Raw genomic sequence first — 15,038 nt, forward strand, 5'->3', positions numbered from 1 at the left:
CAGCCCCCTTTCCATTAAACACTCTTCGGGCATAACATTCAAAGGGAATAACTAACTAACTAACGGGTAATTTGACACTATTAATTCAGACTGGCTAAATCTATAAGAATCACAGCTAAAAACACGAACGCAAACACGACAAAACACGAAATACATCTCCACTAATCACTTCCCCAAGGTCAGGAAGGAGAGGACACAATTATACCTCCATCAAGGTCACGGGCGGCAAGGGAGGGGGGGGGCGCCTAGAGGCAATTAATCAAAGCGAGTTATTGGCAGTAAAGGGATTCCCGGCTCAGGGCTATTCCTGGAGGCTCGGGTCAGGTTTGTCGTAATGATATCCTGACACTAGATAGCAAAGACGGTGCACTGACGAACTGATAATCGGAGAGTGAAATGTGTCAGCAGATTAAAGATAAGGAAAGTTAGGTCAGTATTGGTAAGTGATATTGATGATACTGCGGCTGTTCTAGGACGCTCAAATCAGGTTTTTGTTAAGGATATCCTGACGGTAGATAACGATGAAAGTGCGTTGACGAATCGATAACCTGGAAGTGAAATGTGTCAGCAGATTAAAGATAAGGAAAGTTAGGTCAGTATTGGTAAGTGATGTTGACGGGATTGGGGCTGTTCTAGGACGCTCAAATCAGGTTTTTGTTAAGGATATCCTGACAGCAGATAACGATGAGAGTGCGGTGAGGAATCGATAACCTGGAAGTGAAATGTGCCAATATATTAAAGATAAGGAAAGTTAGGTCAGTACTGGTAAGTGACATTGACGGGACTGGGGCTGCTCCAGGACGCAAGGATCAGGTGTGTGTCGATTACATGGTGACGCTAGATAAAAAAAGACGGTGCAGTGATGAATCCTGCATCTGGGAGTGAAACTAGCTAACGGGGAGCATGGTTCAGGAGGCGCGTTGCTTCACTCACCCACCGACTGGACCCCAGACGGTCAACTCCAGCAGGCCTCCATGCAGTTGCCCTTCCCATTCTAGTCCCCTCCAAAGACTGATCGACTTGCCCCAACCATGAGTTACATGGGCGTCCCCCTGGTCTTTCCCACTCAGGTGCCAACATATATATATATATATATATATATATATATATATATATATATATATATATATATATATATATATATATATATATAAGGAAACTTAGGTCAGTATTGGTAAGTGATATTGAAGGAATTCGGAAGAGGTGGGAAGCAAGAAAGGAAAAGTAATAGTTGTGTAAATCCTAAGATTAGATAACAGACGTTGTGAAGGTTCGTAAATCTGGAAGTGAAATGTGCTGAGTAACGAAGATAAGGAAAGTAATGTGGGAGGGTAATGTACTTAGTTATGTATATTACCACCACCACTACTACTACTACTACTACTACTACTACCATTACTGGTGTGCGTGGGAGGGTGGAACTGTAACATCGATCTGCTTGATTTATTATGATGGTGAGTCACGCAAGTGTGTGTGTGTGTGTGTGTGCTAATTTTGCAGTGACACGTGTACTGATGTTATATCTCTTATCAAGTACACACACACACACACACACACACACACACACACACACACACACACACACACACACACACACACACACACACACACACACACACGTGATGCAACATAATTCACCCTCATCACCATAACATCATCATACCATCATCACTCATCACAATTCTCCACATACTTCCCACATCAACACCACCACCATCACCACCATCACCACCACCACCATCACCACCACCACCATCACCACCACCACCTACCTATATATTAAAAAAGGTGATTGATTTATGCTAATGAACTCACGTGAACAGGGTAAGAAAGTGAAAGTGTAAGATCAGCTTCGGGCAGGTGAGTATAAGGTGTGTCATTTTTCCTCCTTCTTTTTCCTCCTGTTTTCTTCTTCGTCGAGTTATCTCCGAGCCAGGCACTTAGTTAAGGTTTTTAAGGAGGAGGAGAACGGGGAGACGGAGGAGGAGGAGGAGGAGGAGGAAGGAGAAGAAGAAGAAGAAGAAGAAAAAAAAAAACAAGAAGAAAAACAAGAAGAAGAAGAAGAGGAAGAAGGAAGAGGAAGAGGAGGAGAAAGAAGCTGATGATGATGAGGAGGAGGATGATGAAGAGAGAAAGAAGAGGAGGAGGCGTAAGAAGAGGAAAGAAAGGGGAGGAGAAAGAAAAAGAACAGAAGGAAGAAAGTGAAAATTTTCCATACATCTTTTCCTCATTACCTTCACTTCTTTTCACATTAACTATAAACTAAGGTAAACAAGGGGAGGAGGGAAGAGGGGAAAAGGGGGGTAGGGGAAGACAAGGTAAGGTAAGGGAAGGAAAGGAAGGCAAGCAATAATAACTCATTGAATGATTTACCTTGAACATGCCACAAACCTATATATACTCTCTCTCTCTCTCTCTCTCTCTCTCTCTCCCAGGTGTTTCTCCGTTAATTAAGACGCAGTTTACTCTTACCTGTAGACTCACACCTGCGTTTTTGAGCGAGCGAGAGAGAGAGAGAGAGAGAGAGAGAGAGAGAGAGAGAGAGAGAGAGAGAGAGAGAGAGAGAGAGAGAGAGACGGGGGTTGGGGGAGGTGCATAGTGAGATAAGTACACATGCGCAGATCGACAGCCATGTGTGTGTGTGTGTGTGTGTGTGTGTGTGTGTGTGTGTGTGTGTGTGTGTGTGTGGACTTCCCTAACCGTGACTCATGGGGTAGAGGAATGTATGGAGGGAAGAAAGAAAGGAAGAAGGAAAGGGGAAGAAAGTAAGCAAGAGAGAGACGCGATAGAAAGGAGGGAAGGGAGGGAAGAGGAGGAAGAAGGGAAGGAAAGAGAGCGAGAGGACCAAGCAAAGAGGAGACGAGAAAGAAGGAAGGAAGAGAAGAAACGAAAGAAAATGAAAAATAGAGCAAGGGAGAGAGGAGTAAAGTATAGAAGAAGAAGAGAGGAAGGGAAGGAAAGACAGAACAAGAGAGAGAAGAATAAAGTAGAGAAGAAAAAGGAAGAGAAGAAAAGACAAGGAGGGCAAGAAGGAAGAACCAGAAAGAAATGAAAGAAGGGGAGAAAGGAGGGAAGGAAAAACAGAACAAGAAAAGCAGGCAAGGGAGAGAAAGAGAGAAGGGAATGAAGACAGAAAGAAAGGGGAGGAAAAGAGGAAGAGAAGAGGCGGAAAGAGAGAGGAAAAGAAAGGCAAGGGAAATGATAATAAAGAAAGAAAATGAAAGAAGGATAAGAAAGTAAGGCAGGGGATGAAGGCAGAAAGAAAGAAGAGGAAAAAAGAAAGAGAAGTGGCGGAAAGAGAGAGGAAAAGAAAGAAAGGCAAGGGAGAAAAGAATAAAGCAAGTAACTGAAGAAGGATAAGAAAGTAAGGCAGAGAAAGAGAGAAAGGGGATGAAGGCAGATAGAAAGGGGAGGAAAAAAGGAAGAAAAGAGGCGGGGATAGAGAGGAAAAGAAAGAAAGGAACAAGGGAAATAAGAATAAAGCAAGTAACTGAAGTAAGGATAAAAAAAATAAGGCAGGGCACACAGGCAGAAGCGTTATATCGGCAGCAATATTGTGGGCATGGATTTGTTTTGGCGGCGGGGCGCTTATCCGTGGCGGGCCGGGGATGGCGGAGGCTCAGGCGGGTGATAAGATGCCGTCCCGAGATTACCTGCGCGGCGGCTACCTGGGAATATGATAACAGGACCGCAACCTTTGACTCGCCTCACTGCTCCCCTCTGCATTGTTACCGAACCCTATCTTTCTTTCTCTCTTTTTCTTGCTTTTCTGATTTTCTTGTTCCGACTTTCTTTTTCTCTCTGCGCTTTCTTTATCCTTTCTTTCATTCTCTCCTGCCTTTTCTCTTCTTTCTCTCTCGATCTTTATCTTTATTGCTTAACTCATTTCCTTTCCTTCTTTATTTCTTTCTTTTCCTCCTTCTTTCTCAATCTTTCTCTTTTTTTCTTAACATTTTTTCCTTCCTTCATTCATTCTTTTTTATCTTTCATTTTTTCTCTTTCCTTCTTTCTTGCTATCTCGCTTTCTTTTCTTTCTTTTTCATAATAATTTTCTTTTATCTGTTTTCTTCTCATATCGATTCTCTCTCTCTCTCTCTCTTAAATATTTTCCTTTGTCTTCTTATCCCAGAAAACCCCATTACTCCTCCTCTCCCACCCTCCTCTCTTCCTCCTCTTCTTCCTCCTCCTCCTCTTCCCTCTCTCTTCCTCCTCCCTTCAGCTCATTTTCTTCCCTCTCCCCTGCAGCTAATCATATTCCTCCCCTTTATCCCCTTCTCCTCCGTCTCCTTTCATCTTCTCTAACTCTTCCTCCTTTCTCTCCCTTCCTTCCTCCACCTCCTTCCACTCACCACCTTCACCTTCTCCCTTCTCTCCACCTTCCTCCACCTTCACAGATTCCTCTTTCTCCCTTCTTTCTTGTCTCCTCACAAACCCTCCCTCTCTTCCTTCTCTCCCTTCTCCCCTCCTCTCTCCTCCACCTTTCCCCTCACACACCTCCTCCTTACCCTCCTTCTCCTCCACCCCTCCCTCTCCACCCCTCTCATGCACACCACCCTCCCCTCCCCCTCTTCCCCCTTTCTTCCTTCCCCACCTTCCTTCCACATATCTTTCCTCCTCCAACCCTCCCTCTCTTCCTCTCCCTTCCCTCCTCCAACCCTCCCTCTCTTCCTCTCCCTCCCTCCCTCCCCCAAAATACGTCCTCAATGCCCTCCTTCCTCCTCCTCCTCCAACTCCCCCTCTCCCCCTCTTCACCCAGCCTTAATCTCACCCCTCTCATGCTTACTACCCTCCCCTCCTCCCCCTCCCCCACTTTCAGAATAGCGTGGTGCCCCCTGCGACACCCGTTTTCTTTGGCGCCTCCATTGACTTCCTACACTGGCCGCGACGCATTCCCATTCAATTTTCGGGCGCCGCTCCAGATCTGCAGCGTGGCGTTCCAGGTGCAGAGGAATGGCAGGCGGGCAGGCAGGCGGGTTGGCAGGCTTCGGCAGGCTTTTCACTTTCCTTTATTTTATTGTCCTGGGCCCCGTCTGCTTCCTTCACTTAGGCCTATATCTTTTTTCGCATTTTTTAAATTTATTCTTCTTCCTTCACTTAGGCCTATATCTTTTTTCGCATTTTTTTCATTTATTCTTCTTCATTCACTTAGGCCTATATCTTTTTTCGCATTTTTTTCATTTATTCTTCTTCATTCACTTAGGCCTATATCTTTTTTCGCATTTTTTTCATTTATTCTTCTTCATTCACTTAGGCCTATATCTTTTTCGCATTTTTTCATTTATTCTTCTTCCTTCACTTAGGCCTATATCTTTTTTCGAATTTTTTTTATTTATTCTTCTTCCTTCACTTAGGCCTATATCTTTTTTCGCATTTTTTTTTCTTTTTTCTTGTTCCCGTATACCTCTTTTGTTATTGTTTCCTGCTCCGTCCGCTTCGTCCACTCATACTTTTTTTTTACTTTTTTTTCGTTTTTTTCTCATCTTTTTCTCTTTATTTATTATTTTCTTTATTTCATTGTTTCTTTTGCTTCGTCTGGTTCATTCACTTATACTTTTCTTTTCTTTCTCTTTTTTATCTCTTTTCTTTTCCTTTTTACTTAATTTTCTATGCTTTTTTTTACTTTTTTTGTTTTTTTGTTTTCTTTTTTCTCTATTTTTTTCTTTATTTAATTGGGGGGTTTTCTTCGTCTAGTTCATTCACTTATACTATTCTTCTTTCTCTATTTTATCTCTTTTTTTTTTCTTTTCCTTTTTACTTAATTTTCTATGCTTCTTTTTACCATTGTTTTATTGCTTCCTGCTTCGTTTGGTTCATTCACTAATACTTTTCTCTCTCTTTTATCTCTTCTTTTTTCTTTTCCTTTTTACTTGTTATTCTATCCTTCTTTTCCCTTTGTTTTATTGTTTCCGGTTACTGGTTCATTCACTTGCACTTCCTTCGGTTTTTCCTTTTTTTCTTTCTCTCCTTCAGTTTTCCTTTTTCCTCGTCTCCATATTTTGTATACGACTCCGCGGTGCAGTGGTTAGCATCCTCTACCACGAACCTGCGGGCCTGGGTTCGATTCCCGGTCTAGGTAGTCGGCGTGCAGCTCACCCGGCCCTCCATCCTTCCTTTCGGGCTGGTCGATAAATTGGTAACCTGAGGAGACCGGGGACTGTACCGTAGTTTCCGTTTTTATTCTCTTTTTCGTCTTTATTTTTTTCTTTTTCTATTTTTTTTTTCTTTTTCGCAATACTTTTTTTTTGTTTATGTTTTTGTCTTCGTTCGGTTCATTCACTTATATTTTTTTACTTTTTTACTCATTTCTTTTTCCTTTTCTTCATCTTTTTCTTTTTGTCTATATTTTTGTTTTTGTTTTACTGTTTCCGGCTTCGTTCGGTTCATTCACTTACATTTTTTTTACTTTTTTAATCTTTTTTTTTTCTTTTTTTCTTTCTTTTTCTTTTTGTCAATACTTTTCTTTTGTCTTATTGTTTCCGGCTTCGTCCGGTTCATTCACTTACATTTTTTACTGTTTTAATCATTTCTTTTTCTTTCTTTTTCTTTTTGTCTATACTTTTGTTTTGTTTTACTGTTTCCGGCTTCGTCCAATTCATTCATTTATATTTTTTTCATCCATTCGTTCTCATTTCCTATTCTTTTTTTCTATTGTTTTTATTTTGTTTATGTTATTGTTTCCGGCTCCGTCTGGTTCATTCACTGTATATTTAGATTGTTTTTCTTTTTTCTTTTTTTCTTTTTCTCTATACTTTTTTTCTTTTAGTGTTCCCGGCTCCGTCTGGTTTACTGACACTATAACTAGATTGTATTTATTTATATATTTTTATCATTCTTTTTTCTCAGTACTTCTTTTTCTTCTTTATCTGATTTTTCCTGCCCACGCTTAGTTCATTCACCTGTTCTTTACTTTTCTTCGACTGTTACGGGCACGACTTTTCTCTTTTTTCCTGTATTTTTCTTTTTTCTTCTTTTCTCCACTTGAACTCTTCCTGCCAAGTCTTTTTTTACCGCAGTTTTGTCTTTTATTTCTTTACTCGTTTCTTTCTCTTCCCTTCACTTTTCCTGGACAGTCTTTCTTTTTTTTTCTTTTTTCCTCCTTTTTTCTTCCTTTCAGCTGTTCCTCGCACGCCTTTTTTCACTGTACTTTTTTTCCTCTCTATGTTTTTTTCCTGTTTTCCTCCTTTTGACTTGCAAGCAATATTTTATCTTCTCCCTTTTCTGTATTTATTTTTCTTTCCTTTCCTTATTTTTTTTTCAGGTAAGTATTTTTTACTTTGATTCTTTCTTCTCTATATTTTTTTTCTCCCCTTCGTTTTTTTTTCCTTTTTCTCTCTCCTCTATATTTTTCCTTTTTTCTCTTCTATATTTTCCTCTCCTCCAGTTTTTCCTTTTTTTCTCTCCTCTCCATATTTTCTTCTCCAGTTTTTCCTTTTTTTCTCTCCTCTCCATATTTTCCTCTCCTCCAGTTTTTCCTTTTTTTCTCTCCATTCCGTATTTTCCTTTCCTCCAGTTTTCCTTTTTTCTCTTTTCTCCATATTTTCCTCCCCTTCAGTTTTTCCTTTTTTCCTCTCCTCTGCATTTTCCTCCCCTTCAGTTTTTCCTATTATTCTCTCTTCAGTATTTTTCTCCCCTTAAGTTTTTTTTTTCCTTTTTCTCTCCATTTCTTTTCTCTCTCTTTCCGTTCTTTTAAGTGTTCCCGGCAAGGCCTATTAACCTAAGCTCACTCTTATCTCCCACTTTTTTTACGTCTCGCACCGTTCCACCTTTTCCTAACTCACGCTATACCTTGAAGATGCATTTTATTTCCACTTGACATTTTTCTTTCACTTCAGCTGCTCCTAAAAATGTCCATGTCAATCTTGTTCTCTACAGTCATCATCCTCTCCATTTCCTTGAAGATGCGTTATTTATTTTCGCTTGTTTTCTTCCATTCCGACTTCCTAAAAATGTCTAACTCAACCTTGTTCTCAATATTCTTACCATCTTTTCCATTTCCTTGAAGATACGTTATTTATTTTCGCTTTTCTTCCATTCCGACTTCCTAAAAATGTCTAACTCAACCTTGTTCTCAATATTCTCACCATCTTTTCCATTTCCTTGAAGATACGTTATTTATTTTCGCTTGTTTTCTTCCATTCCGACTTCCTAAAAATGTCTAACTCAACCTTGTTCTCAATATTCTCACCATCTTTTCCATTTCCCAGTCCCTCGCGTCACCGTATAATTCTCACATTCCTTTAGATTACCCTCGAAATAGTGTTTGTTTTCTTTACTATTTCAAAAAAGAGAGCGAAGAATGATTCCACTTTCCTTCCTCACCTCTTCGTCTTGTTACTGTTGCAATAGAAAGAAGGGAATGGATTTTTTTTCACATTTCATTCTTTTTTTCATTGTTCCTCTTTCCTCTGATCTACCGAAGCCAAGACAGAGAAGAGAGGCGGAGGGAAGGGAAGGATAGACGGAAGAAGGGGCGGAAGGAAGAGACTAGCAGGAGGGAGGGAAAGAGAAAGAAAGGGAAGAAAGCAAATGAGAGAAAAAGAAACGGAAGAAAGAAGGAAGAGGAAAGACAGGAGGGAAAAGAAGAGGAAGGCGAGTGAGAGAAAAGGGGAAGAAAAGGAAGAGCAAGAGGAAAGAAGGAAAAGAAAGAAAACAATGGGAAGAAAGGAAAGGTTTAGAGGAAAATAAAAAGAGGAAAGAGATGAAGAAAGGAGGAAGAGGAAAAATAAAGAGGAAGAAGAGAGAAGAGGACAATACAAAGAATACAATGAAGAAGGAAAGAAAAGAAAGAGGAAGGAAAGAAAAGAGCAAGAAAAAAAAATAAGAGAGGAGCTTTTTTTTTGTGTTTTTTTTTTTGTGTGTGCTGTGTTGTCTCCTTTGTTAAAAAAAAAAAAGAAGAAGGAGATGAAGGAGGAGAAGAGAGGAAATATAAGAGCGAACGAGAAAGAGAAACAATGGAAGGAACGATCAAATATTTTCCTTCTCCTTCCCTTCACACTCTTTCCTCCCTCGAACCCAGCCACCCCTCATCTCTCCTCTCCCACCTTCCTCTTTCTTTCCATCCCCTTCCTTTCCCCGCCGCCATGCCTTCCTCTCCTTCCTTTCTTCTACTCTTCTCGCTGTTGCCTTCTTTTCCCTCCTTCTCTTCCTCCCCCTTCCTTTTTCCCTCTCTCTTTTTGTCTCCCTTCCATCTTCCTCTTTCTTTCCTTCTTCTCCTTCCTTTTCCCTTCCTTTTTCCCTCTCTCTTTTTGTCTCTCTTCCACCTTCCTTCCTTCCACTCTTTTTCTTGTTGCCTTCTTTTCCCTCCTTCTCTTCCTCTCCCTTCCTTTACCCTTCCTTTTTCCCATTCTCTTTTTGTCTCTCCTCCAACTTCCTCCCTCACATGCCCTCTCCTCCCCCCTTTTCTCCCTTCTTTTCTCTACTTCTCTCCCTTCTCTTACCTCCATCTGACACCCTATCCCTTCCAGCATATCCCCTCTCTCTCTCTCTCCTCATAATTCTACACCTTCTCCAACAAGTCCTATATAAGATTCGCGTCCCTAACATTATTATTCTCCTATTGAACCAAGAAGTTATCGTCTTGCTGTGAATACGGAATCAACGAACAGTGAGCCTCGTGCAAGGAAGTGGAGGAAAGTATAGAAGTGTAGCAACTTAGGTGTGTGTGTGTGTGTGTGTGTGTGTGTGTGTGTGTGTGTGTGTGTCCTTCCCCTCGTGTTTACCTGATCTGAATGCATAGTGGAAGGAAGGAAGGTAAGAAAGAAAGAAAGAAAGAAAGGAAGGAATGAGGGAATGAAAGAAAGGAGGGAAGGAAGGAACGAGAGAAGAAAGAATGAATGGATGGGAAAACAAGATGGAAAGAAGGAACGAAAGAAGGGAGAGAGGAAGAATGAAAGGCAGGAAAGTTGAAAGGAGCAAAAGAAAGAAGGAAGGAAGGAAAAAAAAGAGGTAGGAAGGAAGAATGGAAGGTAGAAATGAAGGAAACAAGGAAAGAATAAAGAATGAAAGACACGAAAAAAGGAAGAACTGAAGCAAAGAAGGAAGGGCAAAAAGGAGAGACGAATAACTGAGAAAAAAAAAAGCAGAGACAATGGAAGAAATGAACGAAGGAAGGAAGGACGGAAGGAAGGAAGGACGGAGAGAGAGAAGGAAGGGGTCATTGATGTCACATGGAATAAATATACCTTAGAAGGCGTGGAGAGAGGAAATGAGCCTCGGAGGGAAGAAGAGAAGGAGCAGTTAGGCGGAAAGGAAATGTGTGTTATGGAGGGAGGAAGAAACTGTCATGAATAAAATAAGAAATAGGAAATGGGTCTTGAAAGAGAGAGAAACGATCATGCAGACAGATAATGTTTGTATTGGGAGAAGAAAGACAATAAGCAAGCAGTCAGGAAGTGAGTTTCGTGGAAGGGAATAAAGGGAAAGGAGAGTTGGGTGAGTTGTACGTCTTGAAAGTGAATGAAAAGAAAGGAATGTGAACTGTATATCTTGTGAGGGAATAAAGAGAAAAAGGTTAGGGGAAGTGTGTATCTTAGAAGGGAATAAAGGGAAGGGAGAGTTGTGGGAATTGTACGTCTTGAAAATGAATAAAAAGAAAGGAATGTGAACTGTATATCTTGTGAGGGAATAAAGGGTAGGAAAGTTAGGTGAATAAAGAGAATTAAGGAAGAAAGAGAAATAAAGGTAAGGTGAAGTGTATATCTTGTAATGGAATAAAGGGAAAGAAAAGTTGTGGGAATTATACGTCTTGAAATTGAATGAAAAGAAAGGAATGTGAACTGTATATCTTGTGAGGGAATAAAGGGTAGGAAAGTTAGGTGAATAAACGGAATAAAGGGAGTAAAGAGAAAGAAAGGTAAGGTGAAGCGTGTATCTTTGAAGGGAATAAAGGAAAAAAAGAGTGAGGCGAAGGATATGTCTTGAAATTGAATAAAAATAAAGGAGTCTAATGTGACTGGTATATGTTGTATGGGAATTTATAAAGGGAAATACAGTTTTTGGTGAATTGTTTTGAAATTGAATAGAAATAAAGAAAAACAACGTAAACTGTATATCTTGTAACAGAATAAAAGAAGGAAAAGTTAGATGAAGTGTATGTCTCGAAATTGAACAAAAATAAAACGAAATGTGAAAGGGAATAAGGGGAAAGGGGAGTTAGATAAAGTACGTCTTGAAATTGATTACAGAGAAAGAGAAGGAGTGTAAACTGTATATCTTGTAACAGAATAAAAGAAGGAGAAGTTAGATGGAAGTGTATGTCTCGAAATTGAACAAAAATAAAACGAAATGTGAAAGGGAATAAGGGGAAAGGGGAGTTAGATGAAGTATGTCTTGAAATTGATTAAAGTGAAAGAGAAGGAGTGTGAACTGTATATCTTAGAGCAAACTAAAGAGATAATAGTTGGGTGAAGTGTATGTATTGGAAGGGAAGACAAATAAAGAAGTTATGTGACAAGGAAATGAATATCTTGATTGAGGAAAAAAGTGTGGTAAGGAAATTAACTGTTAGAGAAAGGAAGACAAGATTGGCACAGTAAGGAAATGAGTGAATAAAGGAAGGGGAAAAAAGCCATGAAGAGACCATATTAATGTTTGAATACAAGGAAGACATGACTCTCTCTCTCTCTCTCTCTCTCTCTCTCTCTCTCTCTCTCTCTCTCTCTCTCTCTCTCTCTCTCTCTCTCTCTCTCTCTCTCTCTCTCTCTCGTTATTTTAAGGTGAAATTGATGCTGATTACGCCTCTGGACAGTTAAAGCGACACACACACACACACACACACACACACACACACACACACACACGCACACACACACACATATATATATACCCCCCCCATCTTTTTTCAAACCATCAAAGGCTTCAATTCTCATGAGGCAAAATATGTTCAAAACGATTCCTATTTTTCTTTTCGATATAAAGTTTTCTCATCCCGAACCGAAGACAATACCGGCTCACTAACTCTCTTGGTCAAAAGTCTAGAATATCACCCAAAATGTATTATCCCTGAGGAAGATACGAGACCGCCGCGCCCGAGAGGAAGTGTGTCAGGAGGAAGGAAACACGACGGAAGGACATTCCATTTTGGACGAGGAAAATATATGTCCTGGAGGATCAAATGGACACAGCAGAGAAAAATTGTCTTAGACTCAGAGGAAGGAAGAAAGTTGTGTGTAGAAAAAAAGGAAAATGTCTTGGAGGATTAAATTGGCGTATCATAAAGAAAACAATGCCTTTGACGCAGAGGAAGAAAGAAAGTCGTGTGTATAAAAAAAGGAAAACGTCTTGGAGGATTAAATTGACGTATCATAAAGAAAACAATGCCTTTGACTCAGAGGAAGGAAGAAAGTCGTGTAGAAAAAAAGGAAAACGTCTTGAAGGAAAGAAAAATTTGTCTTAGTGGAGGGAAGAATTCATGTGTAGAAATAAAAGAAAATATATGTCTGGAAGATTATATAGAGATGATAGAAAGAAAATTGGTCTTAAAAGGAGGGTTAAAAAGTACACTACAGTAAAAAGGGAAATAAATGTCTAGCAGGATCAACTTGTAGCGTCATGCAAAGGAAGAATAGATAATGGGGAACAGATAATGGCGAAAAAATGTCGTGAAGGAAGGAGGAAGTCATGTCCAGGAAAAAAATACTGAGTTAAAGACTTAATGGTGAAGCAAAAATGTCGTGAAGGAAGGAGGAAGTCATGTTCAGGAAAAAAATACGGAGTTAAAGAAATAATGGTGAAGCAAAAATGAGCTCAAAGGAAGGGAGAAAACTCATGGACAGCAAAAAAAAAAATGTTTCGGAGGAAGAAAACACAATGGAGAAAAAAATGTCTTGGAGGAAGGAAAATCATGTAGAGCAAAAATATAAATCTTAGAGGAAGAAAACAGTAAAGAGAGGAAAAAATGGAACCGTCATGCACTGAAAGAATGAGGGAGGGAAGGACAGAAGGAAGGAAGGAACCGATAGATGGATTGAAGGAAGGAAGGAACTGACTGAATGACTGAAGAAAGAAAGAAAAGAAATAAATAGCAAAAAATATACAGCAAAAACTAATATCGTGGATGAAGAAAGCATAATGGAGAAAGAAAATTTGTCTTGAAGATAGGAAAACTAAGTCATGTACACCAACAAAATAAATAAGAAACGTCATGCACTGAAAGAATAAGGGAGGGAAGGAAGGAAGGAAGGGACCGATTGAAGGAGGGAAGAAAGTGACTGAATGCTTGAAGAAAGAAAGAAAAGAAATAAATAGCAAAGAATATACAGCAAAAATTATCGATGGTGGAAGAAAACATAATGGAGAAAGAAAATTTGTCTTGAAGATAGGAAAAGAAAGTCATGTACACCAACAAAATAAATAAGAAACGTCATGTATATACCCAAACAAAAATATTAATGTCCCGCCTGAAGAAATCTAACCGTCATGCAGTGGAGGGTCGAGTGCTTTGAGACGGACAAACAAACAAACAGACGCGGAGAAACATGCGTCTTGGAGAGCAGGGAGGAAGAAAAATAGTCCTGCAGAAGGAAATGTTTGCCTTCTCATAAGTTTAAGGGCGTGACGGCACCGCTTGCAGGTAAGGAGGAGGAGGAGGAGGAGGAATGCGTGGAAACACAAACACTCTACCAGTCCCTCCCCGACCCTCCCTGACCCCCCTGCGAGACCCACTGAGAAACCATGAAAACAGCAACTCGAGCGACAGGAGGAAGATGCAAACAAGAGTGTACCTTCAGGGAGACGGAGGAGGAGGGAGGGAGGGAGACGTGGAAGAATGAGGTGGAGTAGTAGTAGTTGAAGGGGGAGGAGGAGGAGCAGGAGGAGAGCGAGAGCCGTGGAGGTCTTTGGCTGGATCAATATTTAGCGAGGCCTGGTACAGTGTGGGAGCCAGCCAGCCAGCCAGCCACGGCCACCCAGTCCCAGCAACCTTCCTCCTCTCCCAGGTCCTCGCCTCCAGTATCGCCTGACCCGCCGGAGTGTGTGGTGTACGCCCGCCGTCATCTCGTCTCGTAGTGCCTCGCCTCCCCCAAACCCCTTACCGGAGGCTTTTGACCGCGTTGTACAGTGATGCCTCGTGCTTTGCCTCGGCCCCGCGATGTGCAGTGAGCGGGAGAAGCGTGCGTGAAGGCGAGGAGGAGGACGAGACATGTAGGAAGGGATTCAAGACCTCCGTGGGCGTGTATTTGAAAGTAGGTAGGTGCTGGTGATGGCGTAGTGAGGGGGCTTAGCGGGAGGGCTCCACGCAGCTCTCTTACGCCCTCAGGCTGCGTAGGGAAGGGAGGAAGGGTGTGGTCGGTGCCTGAAGGGACTGGACGAATGTGTGATGGGGTAAAGGGACGCTGAGGACAAGGAGACAGGGATGAAGAAAGGGAGGAGTTGAGGGAAGAGAAAGGACTGAGTGTGTGTGTGTGTGTGAGTGGAGTGAGCGTACGTGCCGTGTGTTTATGTGTGTGTGTGTGTGAGGGGGGAGCAAGATTGATGTTACTGGTGCTCATGACAAGGACAGGTGGACGTGAAGATGGACGAGGCAAAGGTGTGGCGGTAACAGACGTAAGAGGCAGCTGACACACACACACACACACACACAAAGGTGAATTGATGAGCCGTCGCCGTAACAAGCTAGGACAGAAAACGTAGGACAAACAACAATTCGCAATGCAATCAACTCAAAACCAGGAAACATAAACCAAAACAAAGACCTCTAAAAAACAACAATTCGCAATGCAATCAACTCAAAACCAGGAAACAAACCAAAACAAAGACCTCTAAAAAAACAACAATTCGCAATGCAATCAACTCAAAACCAGGAAACAAACCAAAACAAAGACCTCTAAAAAAAAACAATTCGCAATGCAATCAACTCAAAACCAGGAAACATAAACCAAAACAGAGACCTAAGATAGCAAACCAAAACAGAAACCTCTAAGAAAGCAAACCAAAACAGAGACCTCTAAGAAAGCAAACCAAAACAGAGACCTCTAAGAAAGCAAACCAAAACAGAAACCTCTAAGAAAGCAAACCAAAACAGAGACCTCTAAGAAAGCAAA

At 41.0% G+C, this 15,038-nt stretch overlaps 2 protein-coding genes and 1 long non-coding RNA gene across 5 annotated transcripts in view; 2 read left to right on the forward strand and 1 right to left on the reverse strand.

The window, feature by feature from the left end:
- Positions 1–15,038, forward strand: part of LOC126983165 (uncharacterized) — an 89,479-nt gene that overhangs the window by 28,673 nt on the left and 45,768 nt on the right. The window contains exon 1 of one of the 3 annotated variants that reach the window (XM_050835658.1): positions 14,022–14,184. The exons of 1 other annotated variant lie outside the window; for it this stretch is intronic. The gene's annotated coding sequence lies outside the window, so the exon portion shown is untranslated. Of the gene's footprint in view, positions 1–14,021; positions 14,185–15,038 lie in introns of those variants that run through there. One more of the 3 variants, XM_050835659.1, reaches the window with a different exon arrangement.
- LOC126983167 (uncharacterized) lies at positions 1,151–5,259 on the forward strand. The gene is made up of 2 exons (XM_050835664.1): positions 1,151–3,189; positions 3,315–5,259. Exon 2 carries the CDS (start codon positions 3,391–3,393, stop codon positions 4,300–4,302), a length of 912 nt encoding a protein of 303 aa, XP_050691621.1. The 5' UTR covers positions 1,151–3,189; positions 3,315–3,390; the 3' UTR covers positions 4,303–5,259.
- Positions 6,363–8,625, reverse strand: LOC126983169 (uncharacterized). Its single transcript, XR_007735572.1, has 2 exons — positions 8,062–8,625; positions 6,363–7,960 (listed from the first exon to the last, which is right to left on the reverse strand). It is a non-coding gene; the product is annotated as an uncharacterized LOC126983169 (long non-coding RNA).

The sequence above is a fragment of the Eriocheir sinensis genome, chromosome 53 (assembly GCF_024679095.1).
Source record: "Eriocheir sinensis breed Jianghai 21 chromosome 53, ASM2467909v1, whole genome shotgun sequence".
Classification (NCBI taxonomy): Eukaryota; Metazoa; Arthropoda; class Malacostraca; order Decapoda; family Varunidae; genus Eriocheir; species Eriocheir sinensis.